At 43.1% G+C, this 17,553-nt stretch overlaps 2 protein-coding genes and 1 long non-coding RNA gene across 4 annotated transcripts; all 3 read right to left on the bottom strand.

The window, feature by feature from the left end:
- Nucleotides 1–2,515: 2,515 nt before the first annotated feature.
- On the bottom strand, nucleotides 2,516–4,824 carry LOC120678563 (zinc finger MYM-type protein 1-like). 2 transcript variants are annotated; one of them, XR_005676630.1, is made up of 3 exons: nucleotides 4,502–4,824; nucleotides 3,350–4,409; nucleotides 2,516–3,264 (listed from the first exon to the last, which is right to left on the bottom strand). XR_005676630.1 is itself a non-coding variant. In XM_039959810.1 (2 exons), exons 1-2 carry the CDS (start codon nucleotides 3,748–3,750, stop codon nucleotides 3,168–3,170), a joined length of 498 nt encoding a protein of 165 aa, XP_039815744.1. In that variant the 5' UTR covers nucleotides 3,751–4,808; the 3' UTR covers nucleotides 2,516–3,167. The 2 variants fall into 2 exon arrangements, 1 of the variants encoding a protein (XP_039815744.1); XM_039959810.1 differs by having other exon boundaries at nucleotides 3,350–4,808.
- A 2,642-nt stretch (nucleotides 4,825–7,466) lies between these two features.
- LOC120678059 (sugar transporter ERD6-like 7) lies at nucleotides 7,467–8,480 on the bottom strand. Its single transcript, XM_039959220.1, has 4 exons — nucleotides 8,319–8,480; nucleotides 7,820–7,912; nucleotides 7,643–7,723; nucleotides 7,467–7,562 (listed from the first exon to the last, which is right to left on the bottom strand). Exons 1-4 carry the CDS (start codon nucleotides 8,418–8,420, stop codon nucleotides 7,467–7,469), a joined length of 372 nt encoding a protein of 123 aa, XP_039815154.1. The 5' UTR covers nucleotides 8,421–8,480.
- A 45-nt stretch (nucleotides 8,481–8,525) lies between these two features.
- Nucleotides 8,526–8,946, bottom strand: LOC120678562. The gene is made up of 3 exons (XR_005676629.1): nucleotides 8,911–8,946; nucleotides 8,758–8,838; nucleotides 8,526–8,622 (listed from the first exon to the last, which is right to left on the bottom strand). It is a non-coding gene; the product is annotated as an uncharacterized LOC120678562 (long non-coding RNA).
- Nucleotides 8,947–17,553: the final 8,607 nt, after the last annotated feature.

Here is a 17,553-nt window from a genome sequence, read left to right as displayed (position 1 = left end):
CCTGATGTCCCTATTTCCACACCAATAGTTCAGTCAATGGAGGTTGGTCGAGGACGAGTGGTGATATAGAGATTGTTCCATCGTTTGGTGATCACACTCAATCAAGTTATACAAGTGAAACTGAGAAGGTTGCATCAAGTTCTCCAAATACTTTAAATCAGTTAAATTTTACCAAGGTAAAATTTCCAGTGTAGTTTTGAATTTTATTTACTGATGTCTTTTTGGTTTTAGTAAAAAGTTTTTGTTGGTGTTTTTGTACAGGCTGTTCCCAAGGGATGAGGGGATTTTTTTTTTGATATCGGGAAGAGGGGATTTTTGCAATGGTAACAATGTTGCCACCTGTACTCGGTCACCAAATGTTCCCCTTAGTGAAGTTGGCATTATAGACACATAATAAGGAAGAAGAGGGTTAAGAGATTGGCGATAACGGGGCACATTTACTATACTACGGACCCGGTGACTCATAAATTAAATTTGAACTTTTAGATTGGTATCCAACGGTGATTTTTGAGAACTTACATGTTTACAATAAATTAGTTAGTCAGCTGACGTACCCTTTTTTAAAATATAAATATTTTTAAAATATGTGTCTGTGGTACATGAGTCACCACTAATCTTAGAGAGTGGATTAACCATTTTACATTTCATAACAATATGAAACCAAACTTTATTGTATCATTAACGGGTTTGATAATACCGTACCCCTTTAGTCCTTGTTTAGGTCTTGTGCTTGTTCACACACGAGCCTATTATGTATGAGTCGGTAATATACCATTTTTCGCCCCATAACAATTTGTTCAGCCCTCCTAAAACTCCTTGTTCAGCCCTCCCGAAATCCCTTTTCGTTCTCATTTCAACATGTTCCTTTTCCATATTTTTGGCTCGTAATTTGAATAAATTTAAGATTCTTATAGATACATCATAACATATATTTTTATGGTACACATATTAAATATTATAAATATCGATCATATTCTCTGAATAATTCCGATCAAACTTAAGAAAGTTTGACTTAGGATAAAACTAGAATTATATTTTTCCCAAATGGAAAAGGTATTTTGCAGTTCTCTAGTATGAATGGGATATATAGCACATATGTGTCCTGCTTCTCAGGCTTGCAGAGATCGGTGGTGAAGATAAATCGTTTTTGGAAGACCTGCAGTATCAAATCAATGATGTGTCACAAAATTTTAGTTAAACAATACCAATAATATAAGGTGATGTTGTTTTGTGTTTGTGGTTTAGTGAAATAGTTATTTTACTAAGCAGTGTATATATTATTATCGTCAGGATGAATTTGTGACACGAGGCAAGATCAAGCTGAGATCATATTTGTGTTTGACTGCATTGCTTTATCGGACAAATATCTCAGATATGCAGTACTTTTACACGAGTTTGACGCAGGATTCATCCGCGTGAGGAGCCTGAGCTTGGCGCAGGATTCGTTATGTAGAGATAAGGACAGCAGGACCCGGGGGACCCGGGAGATACGGTCAAGAATGAATCCACTTATCCACCCACCGCGCGGGCTCGCAGCTCGGACCCCGGAACACGTTGAGGCGCGGCCGGACGGCGTGCCGGCCGCTGCCGCCCCGCCGCCTTCATCCGCCTGCATGATGGTGCTCGGTCGGAGGCCACTGCTGGAGCCTTGCGCAGCCGACTGGTCCGGTGGTCCACGCCCAGTGGGAGCCACAGCTTCCTCATCCCCTTGCTCCCACCCATCCCTGTCGTCCCCTGAATTGAGTACTATACGCTCCAAGATTTGGAGCGCTCCCGTTCGCTCTGGCCCCACGTGGGGCCCGGGGGTACTGTTCATGGGGGGCCGGTACTGTTCATGGGCCCCACACGTACTGTTTAAGTGGGCCCACGTGGACCCCCGGATACTGTTCATGGCCCCCGTGTACTGTTTAAGTGGGCCCGCATATTATTCAAGTGGGGGCCACGTATAAAATATATTTAATTTTTTTATATAAAAAATAATATGATTTTGTATACTGCGTTCACATGTAATAGCTCTACTGTTTGTATACTACAAAGTGGGAGCCACACCATTTGCGACCCATGCACATTTAATGTGCCCCACTTAATGGACTCACGGTACTATTAGGTGTCTCTATCATTTGAAAAAAACATCAATGATGATTTCGTATACAAAATATAAAATAAATTTAACTTTTCCTATATATATGAAAATAATAACTTTGTACATCACGTTCATCTACGATAGTTCTAATACTTTTTATAATTTGTTTCCCGTACATAAATTCAAAAAATAGGATTAATTATTCTTTCATCACTAATTTTATACGTTACTCAGTCAGCTATTTTTACTCACACCTAAAAGTCAACGAATTTCTAAAAAAAAGTTATACTGTGCTTAGATGACCATTATGATATCATAAAATATCTAAATTTAATATTGGATTGAGTACAACAAAATATAAATTTATGTTTCATCATTCTTTTCAAGTTAATATCTTCCAAATAGACGCGCATCGCACGTCAACCGGCCTAGTTATATCTATGGAATCCCCTGATCCCCGGGCTCGGGCAGCCACTCCCGTCGCGGTAGTCGGCGAGCGACGCGAGTGCCGATCGCTGGTCGACGACCACGATGTGACCCGCCGGCGACCGGTGGTCCTTCTCCCTCCCTGTTGCCAGATATTTTCCCGGAGGCAGATCAGAGCAGCAGCCCTCGTTGATCGGAGGGGCCTTCATGTACGGCTGGACCCCATTGATTTGGAACAGTTGTTCTGCTCTAGCAATGGAAACCGGTGGTCTATGAATTCCATTTTGGATAATATTTTGTCTCCTCTTCGACTCTTTCTGGAATGTATAATCCACCTTTAGACCTTCTCCAAAAAAAAAAACAATCTTTAGACCTAACCTTTTTTAGGTGAGAGCCAAATGAAGACGTGGATTGTTCTCAACTTCTCATCATGTGTCTGCCTCTGCCTAGTGCTTAGCAAACACAAATGAAGGTAAACTATACTGTGTAACAGCCAGTTTTCGTGCAACTTCGTTCCTCTCAACATTGAGGCGCGTACTAGTCGCCTAGGTGATGAGATAGACACTGACGTGATGAGCTATAGTGCTAAAAAATCTGGTTACCCATCATATCCTTGTCCTCGTAATTTACCAACAGATAACCCATACTTTGCAAGCATTTATAGCAAAGATTTCTTTAGAGAATTTGATGTTGTGTCCTCCACATGCTTGAGACCCAAAAACCTTTCCACAACCATTCCTTTTTTATTTACAAACCTGCATAAGACATGATACAATTAGATGAGGAATACAATAAATGAGAAATAACGGCACATGAAAGAATCGAGATATGAGAACTAACCTCACAATGACAGCCATTTGTTCTGCAATTGATATATCTCGAGATTCATCAATAAGAATAGAGAACAGATTACCTCCAATCTCCTCCTTTATCACTTTGCTGATCTCTAGTGCACAACTTTGTGTAAGGTCCTTTTGAATTTCGGAAGAAGTCATGCGGGCATTTTTTGGACACAATTCATCAAATGCAACCCTCACCTCATTATTCTTTTTCTTGTACCAATCAAGCATCTCTAAGAAATTTCCTTTGTTTAAGGAAGAAGAAGATTCATCATGTCCATGGAATGCATGACCTTGGGCAATGAGAAATCTAGCAATATCTAATGCAGCGTTCACACGAATCTCATATTGCTGCTCAGAAGTTATAGAATTAACCTCAAACTTCCGTGAGATACTTTTCATTTGATTACTGAAGTCAACAGCACATTGCCTTGCTTTATTGTGGCAACCATTAATAGCACGGCAATGATCTGGGAATCCTCTACTTGCTGCTTGCTTCCAATTTGTATATCCTATCTTAGTAAAAACATCATGACCAAAATTTTCATGATCAGCCTCTTTCCTAAAAAGAAAGCAATAGAAGCAATATGCTGTTTTTTTGTCACACTATATTCTAACCAATCATAATCAGCAAACCATGCTGCTCGAAAGGCCCTATATTTTTCACGAACAAATGTATGATCTTTGGGTTGGGTCGGACCCTTCAACAAATAAGCCCTCTTGACTTCATCAATAATATTTGGATGAAATTGCTCAAATGGTATTCGAAGTGCCGGATCACTAATAACATGAACATTTGGGTCAAATTCACGTATAAGATTAATACCTCCATCTCCATCTCCATTATGCCCTTCACCAACCGGCTGTTGCTCAACTTCAGGTTGTTGTTCTACCACTGCCCCACCATCAATTTCAGCAACCACAGACTGTATTTGAGCTGATTCTTCATCTTGAACCACTTCTCGATATTCCACATCAGCTGCATTTTGACTTTCCCGGGTACTAGGGCGGGAGGTGGAGCTCGAGCCGACACTCATACTTGAAAAAAAAGGTCTTCAAATCTACATAATCCACGATACAAGCAAAATCTTAATGTCAATTGAACAAATGTAGTAGAATCATTGCATATCTGCAGGTAGTTTCTTGTTTTTACCTCTTGTTACCATTTTCTTCTTGCCAACTATAAGTGTTTTAGTAGAATTTTGGGGATAACCAGCACCTCGCCCTCGCCCTCGCCCGATCCCAACCGGTTGCTGCTCAACCTCAGCTACTGAACCCTGTCCCCATCCGCGTCCCCGTCCACGGCCGCGCCCAATACCGGTGCATCCCTGCTCCTGCTCTCCATTCCCCTCCTGGGCTTGGTCCTCTCCCTCCATCTGAAATTCTCAATTGGATCGACTATGAGGTGCGCCCGCAGGCTGGTGCCTGGCGCCTGGCCGGTTGGGGCAGGCCGGCAGAGGGCCGCCTGCGGGGCGCGGCAGGCGGGTGCGGTGCGGCCTTGCCGCCTGCGGGGTGCCGGCGGGCGGGGGCAGGCAAGGTGCGGCACTGCGGCGGTGCGGCGGTCTGTGCCGGCGGGCGGAGGCCGGCCGGCGGAGTCCGGCAGGGAGCTGCGGCGCGCAGTGGTGGGTGCCGGCGGGCGGGGGGCGGCAGCACGCGGCGATGGCGCCTGGCCGCCAGGCGGGGTCTGCTCTGGCCTGGCGGCTGGGCGAGCGAGCGGCGCCCATGCCTCTGCCCTGTGACCTAGCGCAGCCGTGAATCGGCCGATCGGTACAATACAAGCCCAATAACGGTTCGTGTTCTTCTTCCTCCCGTCTCGACGCCTCGCCGCAAAAACAGAGCAGCAGCACCGCCGGTCCGCCGCCGGGGATTGGGGGCCGGGCCATGGATTCGCCGGAGGAGGAGGGGGTGGGGGTCGTAGTTCCCGGTGGCTAGCTGGGGCATATGCCCCACCCTGCATGATGGGTGCCTCCGCCTCTGGGATGAAGCGCAACCACATCTCTCCGGCTCTGCCTGACTGTCCATTCGTGCTAATCAAGCTGAATGCCGTTGCCCACATAATCTGCGTTTATATGTTGAGCTGCTGCACATTTATATGCCTTGTTTGGTAGGGATCTTGGTTTTTATTCTCATAAGAAACAATAAGATCCTTTTCAAACGGTACCACCGGCAAGTATCTCGAATCAGAAACAGCCGAAACCTGTATTTTTATTTTAAAGTTGCTGGCAGGATCCTGCCAAGTTTGCATTAATATAAGAGAAAAACATGTATATCTTCCTTTTCTACAAAGAAGAACAACTCAAAATAATATTTATCACAAGATTCACTTCTCTCCTCAGATATATAGTATATTTTTTTGGGTAATATATACAATTTTTTATGAATCCAAAATCGACGTATAATCCAAACGGTCGCACAAATAGATTCTCTTTCAACAAACTAACATTTGAGACAAAGAGAATCATAAAAAAGAGAATGCAAAACTCCATCAATTAGGACACAACTTTTCTTTCGCTGAGATGTTTACATCTGCTTTAGAGAAACAAAACATAGGTACAATTTATTTTTCTTATTTTATTTCCATAAATAAAAGATAATATAATACTATATTTATTTTGAAAAAACAGGTGAAGCCGGATCCAGACCTCCTCCCTTCGTGGCGTCAGCCGTCACAGGCTCACATGCCACCGAGCGAAGAGAAGCGGCTGCCTGTGCCAAGGACGGAAATGCCCCTGGTGGACAAGGACGCGGGGGTGATTGCCTCTTTTGGGGCCTAGTGTGCGTGCGTGAGCAGGTAATGGCGTTAAGAGGGCTTCTAGAGGATGATGCTGGTTTTACATTTTTCGCCCCACTACATGGCTTCGGCTGCTCTGGGCTCCTTGTACATCGACTTCGTTTATATTGCCACACTTGTAGTGTAGAAGCTTTACCATTTTCTCTTGGACGTTAGGATACTTTAGTTTGTTATTATGAGCATGTCTGAGGCCTTTTTTTTTTTGCCTAGGTGCTTGCACAAAAGTCAAAATATGCTTGATTGCTTTGTTTGAATAATTCATTGCCTTTAAAAGCTTAGCCCAATTGACTAGATTAGGTTTCTTGTGGTGAGATCTATTCATCCAGATTAAAATCCATCTTTTATTTTTTCTCCATATTTCCATATTTACTATAAAATTTAACAGTCCCTATTATTTCAACAAGAAAAAAACTTGAAGCACCAATAACAAGTACTCCCTCCGTTCCCAATTATCTGCCGTGGAAGTGACACATGTCCCTAAATAATTGTCGTTGGCTATTAACCAGTACTAGGCAGTACCTGTACGCCTGTACCGTACCATGAGCTGTCGACCAATAAGCCACCCTTCTCCCCCTCAATCGCCTGTCCTATTTGATTTGTTTAAGGACAAAGCACTATGCTGCATGCGAAACTGTGAAAAAGTACGAGGGTAATCATTGCTATATAGGGTTGCATTGTTTCCTGGCCCAATTTTCCCGCGACAGATAATTTGGGACAGAGGGAGTAGCCGACAAAAGATCCAAACATCATGAAAATCTAGACGAGCGGAGGCAAGGTTCTTGGTCAGTCTTATGATATTTTCTATTCTCTTAAAGATATTTGTAAGTATAGAATATATATACATTAAGGCTAGTCTCAGAGCACGGTTTCATTGCACTGCAACCAAAATAACCATGTCAGCTTGACACTGGAATGAAATAATCACTCTCAATGCACAATTTCACTGCACGATTTTATATATAGACAGGTTGTAGCATTTAATTATTCGATGGTGTCACTACTCCAGCACCCCTCATCACCGCCGGTTCGTAAGGAGTATCACCAACGGTTCGGGAGGCGTTGGATTTATGTCGTTGGTGATAGTGGGGCTATCACCGCCGGTTCCAGAACCGTTGGTGATGTGCACCCATCACCGCCGGTTCGTATCTGGAACCGTTGGTGATGGAGACATCAACACCGCCGGTTGAATACACGAACCGGCGGTGAAGACTTTTTTCCCATCAAAAAAAATATTTTCATATAATAATATTGCATCATTTGTATAACGGTGTAAAAATTCTCTTCTCATGAACAAAACAGGTTTTATGCGAGTTAAGGAAATAGATTATCATTCATTACCAGCTGAAACAAATATGTCACTAGCATAGAAGCAAATGGCATTCACTCCCCCAAACTGTTGAAGGACCATTAGCCCGACTCCAACCTGACCGCAGAGCTGGTTTGTCAGGAAACAACAGAAAAACATGTTCCTGATAGGAAGAAAGACATATTAACGGTACTTACTGTAACAGCATGAATATAATCCTTCTGAAACAGGTCCAAAACCTTTGACTTTGGTAAATGCTGAAGCTTTTCTGTAAAATCCTGAATACCAAGATCACAGAATCATCAAGAGTTTTGTTTAATATACGGTTAAGTTGAATGTTTATATTTATTCTCAAGTAGGCAAGCATTTCATACTTTAATTTCTTCAGCTTCCTCAGATATATCAGCCCCCTTTCCCCTTAGCTTCTGCAACTCTGCCTCAAATGCACCTGGGTATCCAAACCTTGCCTGAGATACATGATCTTCATCAAGCATTATTCCAACTTCCAAGTGGTAAACTTGTCGGTTCTAGCTAATGATATGGATCTTTGAGAAACTATGAACAGAAGGGAAGACTATTTTACACATTTATTGTTTGGTATCTATGCAAACCTTACCATAACTGCAGCGTTTTAAATTTATGCTAAAAGTTAAATATTTATATGTAAAAGTTCAAAATCTGCTCCCTTGCTTATGATCCTTGTGTGATGTTTACATGAGTAGATCTCCATGATCATTATTAAGAAATGTTTGACTCTGATTGTCAATGTCATCTTTAGTTCTAAACTCGAAATAAGAGAGGTGTTTATCAACTTGGATGGTAATGGAACTAAATATTCATCAAAAAATTAGTACTTAAAGTAAAGCTACTAACCAGCCATCTAGGGGATTCAGGAGTCACAAGAAGGCCAACCAACTGCAGTAAACATGGTGCCACTCCTATAACAGGAAAGTTAAAATTTGTACATAATGGCATGGATTAAATTTCTTGGTACACTTGTGCATGTATTTGGAGTCGATACAGTTTAAGGAAAAAGGGGAGTCAGCTAAAAATTAGAGCCATATCAGTCATCCTGATAAAATGGGTCTTCGATGGACACAATAGGATATTCAGAAACAAAGGACTTGACCAGATCTTTCAGGCTGTCACCTGAGATTTTGTTTGAACCATCGTTGTTCTGGCAAAGAAAGTTATTTAACGTAAATATAAATAAAAACTCATTTGTTATCATAAGCCCATAGATAACTTAAACAACAGCATAAAGAACAGCTATAAGTAAATAAAAGGCTTAATAAGAAGTTGCAATTCTTACTTCCTCCTTGAAATTAAGATCATAAGTCTTATCCTTCTCACTGAAGAATTCAGAAGCAGCAACATCCATTCCAATAACCACCTGCCATGGATAGGTTGAATCAACAATACACGAAGGTTGAATTATGAGGTAAGTAGTGAAGAGAGGAGGTACCTTTCCAGTGTATCCAGCTTTTTCTATAGCTGTCTTCAACCGTTCAAGGCCCTCTTGAGTTTATAATACATAATTATTGCAGCAGAATTGAACCATAAGATATTATACATTGAAATCAAATGAGAGAGTTCAAATATCATAATAAAAAATATAGAGTCCACGCATCAAGTTTAAGAACATCTAGTCCATACACCAAATATATTACAATGCTTGACAAGAACGATATGATCTAGACATTACACCTAGATTATGCTGTACTCAGATCCTGGCTTCACCACGTAGTCCACAAGCCATCCAGCTAGTTCTTCTTGAAGTGCTACTAGCTCGCCCATGAGCAATTCACGTGAATCCAACTTAGTGTTCTGGAAAAAAAATGACACAACAACAAGATATTAGACAAGTTAGATAATTCAAGACACAAGAACATATATCAATTAACCATTTCATACAAACCATTTCGGCGCTTCTGCAATCGCCGGTGTAGCAGTGCATGTAATGCATTACATAGAACCCACAGTGATCGTTGCCCAGAGGCTGCTTGAGGATGTATTTAGCCTCTTCTACAGTGAAGTCTCCCCAAAAAGGTCTATGGATTTTGCTTTTCTTACGGTACTTAGCAAAGGCCCTATATATGAGCGAAATTATGAAATAGAAATTGCATGAATAAGACACACGACATTGAAATATCTGGACAAACACTTTAGTCAATTGCAAATCAACCAAAGGGAATTAGGGAAAATGAACAAGCTACCACAAAATCCTTTGTGAAGCTGTATATTCATCATGTCAGATTACATGATTCTATTTGTCTAGCATCACCCCCCTCTTCCTGATATGAACTAACAACCACACTGTTGCACAGAACAACTGGCCATCCATCGAGATAGCAGCTACAAACAAATTCAGTTTCGAATGTTGAGTTCAAGTTTACCCAGGTTATATCAAATCACTACATCGATAAAACGGAACCAATTCCAGTACCACTGTACGTGATGAGGAGGGGAGAAAGTACGCATACCAGAGACCTGCGTGAGTACGCCGTTGTGGGGGATCCGCGCCGGGACTGCGGCCGCGTGGCGACGCCGTCGAGAGCGGCCGCGGTGGAGCTGTCGGCCCCTCTACACAGGGGTTCAGGGATGGCGGTGCGTCAGGTGCTCGGGGTGGGGGCAACACCTCTGCACGGGACGGTGGCCGCGGTGTGGATGGCCTCGGGGACGGCGGCGCCGGGGCTCGGGGACGGGGCGCCGGTGCTCGGGGACGGTGCCGCGTCTGAGATTTGGGGCGGTGGAGTGGCGACTGAGATTTGGGGTGCGCTAGGGAAAAAAAGGAAAACAGGGGGCTCCACCGTCGGGTCTAGCCCTCACCCGGTGGTGTTGATGATCTAAACCGTCGGGTCCAGCCCACACCCGGCGGTGTTGATGATCTACACCGCCGGGCCTATACACAACCCGACGGTGTTGAGTGTCTATACCGCCGGGTCTATTCCCAACCCGGTGGTGTTGAGCCTTTGCAGGCCACTGCAATCAGCTTCGCATGTCTACTTCATTCAAGACAAAGTGGAGGCACATATGTCTACTTCATTCAAGACAAAGTGGAGGCAAATATGGCAGTAATCCATTCATGATAAATATGTCTACTTCGCATGTATATAATAGTTCTAATAAGACATATATTTAATAAGTTTTACACCATACGAAGTGGAGGCATATAATTAATAAAAATACTTTAATTCTTTTTAAATATTACATGGTTAAATTAGTACATAAATAGTGAGAAGATAGCTTCAATTGACGATGAGGGCCTCGTTATGATCAAGTCGCACATAAGCTGGTTCTTCTCCCTCTTCAAACACAGGTAGGTCGATATCGGGTCCAAGTGGAGGCATGTCCTGAAATCCCTTCTCTTCATCCTCGGTCATATTTTCAACACCGACGATCTTCCTTTTCCCTTGCAGCACCACATGTTTGCCCTCATTCGCTAGGTCCTTTGCATAGAAGACTTGGACTACATCTTTAGCCCATATGAATGGTTCATCCCTATACCCTATGTTGGTGAGGTCAACGACCGTCATGCCGTACTTGTCCGTGAACACACCCTTAGGAAGCTTGATCCACTGGCACCGAAAAAGAGGGATTTTTAGTGGTCCGTACTCTAGCTCCCATATCTCTTCTATGAACCCATAATATGTCTCCAATTGACGATTGTCGTTGTAAGCATCGATACGGACACCACTATTTTGGTTGGTGCTTTTCTCATCTTGTTTTCTAGTGTAAAATGTGTATGCATTTATCTCATATCCTTGGAACTTTAGGACCGTACTAGATGGACCGATGGCCAAAAGATCTAGTTGAGCATTGCTGGTATCGACACCTGCTAATTTAAGTCGTAACCAGCTTCCAAACTCCTCTTTATGTTGTTTTGTGAGCCATGCTTCTGACCTACCACGATATTTACCTTGTAGTTCTCTCTTGTGCATTTCAATATAAGGTGAGACTACAGATGCCTGCTGCAGAACGGTGAAATGTGCCTGATTAAAACTAGCCAGGTCATCGATACGAACTGATTACTCACCAATCATACCTCTGCCCCCCAGCCTTCCCTCATGACGAGATACTGGAACTCCCATTCTATTAAGATCCAGGTAGTATGTGCAGAACTCAACTGCCTCCTCTGTAGACCATCCATTAACCATGCACCCTTCTGGACGATATCTATTCCGAACATATTTTCTTAGAACACTCATAAACCTCTCGAAAGGAAACATCTGATGCAAGAAGATTGGACCAAGAGGTTTTATCTGGGCAACAAGGTGAGTGATAAGATGCACCGATATATCAAAGAAAGTTGGTGGAAAATGCATCTCAAGTCGATTAATTGTGTGAATCAGGTCTGCTTGCAGCTTGTCAAGTGTGTTTGGGTCTATGACCTTGTGTGAGATTGCGTTGAAGAATGAGCACAACTTTATGATCGGATCTCTGACCTTCACGGGAAGCACGCCCCTCAGAGAAACTGGGAGCAACTGTGTCATAATGACATGGCAGTCATGGGCCTTCATGCAGCTCATGTTGAACTTTAACTCCTTCATGTTTGCAAGCCTTCTGATGTTTGATGAGTAGCCCGTTGGCACTTTGAGTTCGTGGAAGAAGCTACAAATTTTCCTTTTCTCAATTTTATCCAAGGTCCAAGATGCAACCGGAAGCTTCGTCTTCCCATCATGTTGAGTAATTGGATGCAGCTCACTTCTGACATTCATATCTTGCAGGTCCTGTCGAGTTTCAAGTGAGTCTTTTCCTTTACCTTTCATGGCCATTAATGTTCCGAGCGTGCTCTCGGTAACATTTTTAGTTAGATGCATGCCATCAAGTGCGTGACGAACAATCAAGTCCTGCCAATAAGGGAGTCTCCAGAACAAGGATTTTTTTCCCACAACGAATCAGCTGGAGCGGGTACACTTCCTTTGCCCTTTCCTAGTACAACTCTTAGTTTACTAACCTTCTTGTATATCTCCTTCCCATCTAGAAACTTGGGAGGTAAACATTCATCCCTTGTACCATCAAAGGATTTCTTGTTCCGGCGATATGGGTGAGCCTTTGGAAGGAACCTACGATGACCCATGAAAACCATTTTGTTGCTATTCTTCAACCATCTTGCGTTGGTATCATCCAAACAAACCACACATCCCTTGTAACCCTTCGTTACTTGGCCTGCTAAGTTACCAAGGCCGGGAAGGTCTGTGATTGTTACAAACAAAATTACCTTCAGAGTGAAGTGTTCTCGCTTGTACTCATCCCACACCCTGACACCATCGTTCCACAACTTCATTAGATCATCCACCAGTGGTTCCAAATAAACATCGATATCATTTCCAGGTTGTTTTGGCCCTTGGATTAGTAATGGCATCATGATGTAGGTCCGCTTCATACACAACCAAGGAGGAAGGTTGTATATGCAAAGAGTTACAGGCCACGTACTGTGTTTGCTGCTCACCATGTTAAAAGGACACATCCCATCCATACTCAAACCGAATCTTATGTTTCTTATTTCCTTTGCAAACCGATTCTTGTATTTGTAGTTGATAGCTCTCCACTGTGAACCATCTGCAGGGTGTCTGAGATTCCCATCAACGAGTTGATCTTCGGCATGCCACCTCATCAGCTTGGCAGTCTTTGCATTTGCAAACAACCGTTTCAAACGAGGAATGATAGGAAAATACCAGACGACCTTGGCAGGTGGTCGTTTGTTGCGGTCACCTTTCATTGACAATGCCGATTCAGGACATTTGTACCGTGAAGCTGAGCACACTGGACATGCATCCAAGTCTTCATATTTGTCGTGATACAAGATGCAATCCTTAGGGCATGCATGGATCTTTTGTACCTCCAGTCCCATTGGGCAAATCATTTGCTTCGCCTGGTATGTGTTTTCAGGCAACCCGTTAGGGCTTGGCAGCAACTTCTGCAATAAGCTTAACAAATCATCAAATCCCTTGTCTAACAAACCATTACTAGACTTCATCTCCAATAGCATCAGGTTTGCTTCAAGTTTAGACACGCTGCAACTTGGGTAAAGTGGTGTTCTTGCATCTATCCTCATCTGCTCCAACTTCTTCAGATTCTTTTCGTCAAGAAAGTCCGGTTCCCCATCACGTATCATCTAGTCTAGTGCATCCACAACATCATCAGCAACTAATGTTTCCTGCATGGTTTCATTTACGCTTTCATGTCCGGTTTCCTCTACTATTTCCGGGTTAGTTGTTTCCTCCACTGTTTCATGCCTGTCCTCATGGACGGAGTGCATTGTCTCACCAACCTCACCGTGCTTGTTCCAAACTTGGTAGTTGGGCATAAAACCTCTAAATAACAGATGAAAGCGGATCTGCTCAACATTGCCAAACTGCTTCTGATTTTTGCAATCAATGCATGGGCAATACACGTAGCCATCATCTTGTAGATTCTTGTGTGCCTTGGCAGTCTGCACAAACGAGTCCACACCATTGACAAAATCCAAATTTCCAGCCTTTGTACCGTACATCCAACCTCGATTCATCTATGCACACAAGAAAACATCCAAGCATCTGAATTTAGTAAAATTATCATCTCAACACATAGATTTTCAGTTTATCAAGTTTCGTAACAAATATCACACTTTAAGGGCCATCTAAATCAATTAAGAAAGAGGCTTTACTTCAATAATTAAAATATCTACTTCAATTTTTGTCAAGTTCCTTATCATCAAAACTAAGAAATGCCATCTAAATTAATTAAGAAAAAGCATTTACATCTCGATCATCACAATTAATAAATATCCTATAAACTAATTAAGAAAGACCCCTTACATCCCAATCATCGCAATTATGACAACAATCTAACCATAAAGAGCTTGTTCTTACCTTCAATCAAATATGTGAAGTCCCGTCCTCAAAATTTAATGAGCCTCCATGATGACTTCATGATGAGTGTTCATGAGAAATTATCCTAAAGTGAAGAAAAAGAGACTCTCCTTGATCAATTCATCACAAAATGAATGACTAATCCTAAGATAAAGGCTATGAATCAAATGGATTGCTAGCTACAAACCTATCACAAGTTGGTTCACTTAAACAACAAAAAAAGAAGCCCCAATGATGAGAAATGATCCAAAAATGGAGAAAAAAACCCTCCTTGATCAATTCATCACGAAATGCATGATTAATCCCAAGAAAATGGGTACAAAGCCAATGAATTGATGGCTACTAACCTTATAATAAGTTGGTGGAGCCAATACATCAAGAATGGTGAGGTTTCATGAGAATTTCGGCAAAATCCGGCAGCAACAATGGAGGAGAGAGGTGTGGCCGTCGGGTTGGAGAAGAAAGGTGGTGGGAGGAAGGAGTTGTTGGGGTTTTGTACTGTACAGGCTTATCACCGCCGGTTCTAAACACGAACCGTTGGTGATGATGATTATCACCGCCGGTTCGTGTTACAAACCGGCGGTGATATGCTCGCAGGACATCACCAACGGTTCGTAACACGAACCGGCGGTGATAATCAGCATCACCGCCGGTTCCAACGGCCACTACGGCCACTTACTGTGGACCCGGCGGTGATACCTTATCACCGCCAGTTCAGGTTGAACCGGCGGTGATAGCCCGTTGGCAATGGCCAATTCTCTAGTAGTGTGTTATGAGCAAATGTGGCAATGTAAACTATGTAATATATTGTGATAGTGTCTAACTTTAAGAATACACTAGAACATGAATCAGTTTCACATTTCAATATGGATCAACATTGATAAATGGCGAAAATAAAAAAATCACCAAATTATTTTCTGAAACCAGCGCCTTGCATCTTCTAAGCCACCAGTGCCTTGCATCTTCTAGAAAACAACAGCACACAATAGCACTTTCACACTAACACCTTTTCCTACATAGCACCTTGCACTTTCCCATCTCCGGCCACCGTCTCCCTAAAAGATCAATTCATGTAACCTTTTTTATATAAGTTTATTTATTGATATTTCAATTACATGTTAGAGAGTTGAGACTAAAGCAGTCCCATTGTACATTTTGCAGCACTTGTTGCATGGACATATCGTGATGTGTCCTATGTGGAAGCAGGAATAAACGCATGTGGAGTTTGCTGGGGTTGTAATAGCCTGTCTCGCTTGCCTGTGAGCTTGTGTATTTGTCGTTCTTGGGATCTTGATGCAGCGCACGTTTTTCTCCCTTGATTGGTACTGATGATTCTCGATAGCTGCGACCTGATTTGGAAATCAGGAGCTACCTGAATTGGGTCCGCATTGTTGAGGGTGTTGATTAGTAGCTGACTATTGGAGAGGAAAACTGCTTCTTCCATGTTGAGAGCTTTGGTGATTATTAATCCTAGAAGCATATCCTACGTTTCTACTTGTAAAGGGTCTTCGACATGAGGCACCTATGATTGAATTAGAATGGCGTGCGAATGGCTGTTGAAAATCTTGTATATCTCTAGCTTCTCTAGGGATCTCATTAATTTGGGTGATCTAGGGGCCGTGGATTACGAACAAGATTATTTTTGGAGGAGATGAGCTTCTATGTTGCTGAAGAATGAGCTCTTTTCTTTGCATGCAATCATTGACATTGTGGAAGAACGTAGCATAGAAAGTGCAAATCCGTGTTATTTTCTCATAGTGCACATAAACTATGATTGGGTAAGATCCTTGAGTGAGAATTTGAAGTCTGTCGATAGCCTGGGCTTTGACGTTGATTTTAACTCTAGCAGTAATACTCTCTTTATCGCTGAATAGGTTGTATTCAGAGGGGGGGGGGGGGGGGGGGGGGGGGGGGGGGGGTTTGTCTAGTTCCGAAGGGTTCCAATTCCGTGGAGGATTTGGTTAAGTAATTCCATGGATCTGAGTGATGGTATACCAAAGAGTTTAACAGTGACATAGAGGGTGTGAAAACGGTAAGCAGACATGGGTTTCAAAGGGTCTATCCACTCCATTAACAAGGTTTTGTCAGACCCGGGCCCACAGGACTGTGCACACCGCATAGATGTAGAAAGATTCCAGATACACACAAGAAATGAAGAAACCGGGCTTCTACTAGGATTCCTCTATAATCCTCCTAGGACTCTACTTTGTAATCCTCCTAGGACTCGTACCTTGTAAACTGACTAGAATTCCACCACTTGGACTATGTAAAGGAGGGTCGGGTACCTAGATCGGTAGAAGAAGAAGATGAACCAACAGATAGCTCAACTGACCACAACACCCCAGCGCAGGGTGCAATATACCAAACCACAACACAGGACGTAGGGTATTACGCTATTCCGGCGGCCTGAACCTGTCTAAATTTGTGTCTTGTGTCCTTGCGTTTACCTTCAAGTTCCAGATTCGGCGATCTGCTCCCAACAATCTCCTACCTTAGGGCATCCCAAAGTAGGCGAGCGGTAAAAATACCGATAGTTGGCGCCCACCGTGGGGCCGATCGCTGCGATCATTGGGAGAGCTTGAAGGACATTATCACCAAAATCAATCTACTCGACGGAAAGCAAGTCGTCGAGTATGAGTTCGAGCGACAAATCCAATTTTGTCAACAATCTCGAGCGCGAGTTCAAGATTCAAGGCCGAGACCAGGCTGCATGTATCTGGGTTAAGACCGAAGCAGAGGAGGATTTATTTGCTATTGGCTGAAGATCTGGTGGGTCCTTATGACCTTATCTGCAACAACTCGGTAGAGGAGTCCTGATCGGACAAGGTCCGAGGGCATCAGGTTCCGGTGAAAAGCAAGTCACGACCCTGGATCCAAAAAGAAAAATCCCTCCTCCGCATATGCATGGATGAGCCGTGCATGCATGGATGTGCAAGCGTGAATTGGGAAGGAATTGCTGGATGCACACGAGATGGCTACCATGAAGGCTCCAATATGTTAGCTAATTGTACACAAAAGTGTACGCGTGCTACTCTCCAAGATCTACACAGCAACGAGCGACGTCCATACAGCTACGACTACTCGGCGTCGACTACTTCGACTACTCGGCAACGTCAACAACCTTCGTCGACTACTTCAACTACTCGGCAACCTCAACAACCATCGTCGACTACTTTGACTACTCGGTGACACGGCGTCGACTACTTCGACTACTTTTCTCGACTAGAAAACTACTCGAGAGTGGGCCTCGCACC

This window comes from Panicum virgatum, chromosome 6N (assembly GCF_016808335.1).
Source record: "Panicum virgatum strain AP13 chromosome 6N, P.virgatum_v5, whole genome shotgun sequence".
Lineage (NCBI taxonomy): Eukaryota > Viridiplantae > Streptophyta > Magnoliopsida > Poales > Poaceae > Panicum > Panicum virgatum.
This window is presented reverse-complemented; position numbering and strand designations above follow the sequence as displayed.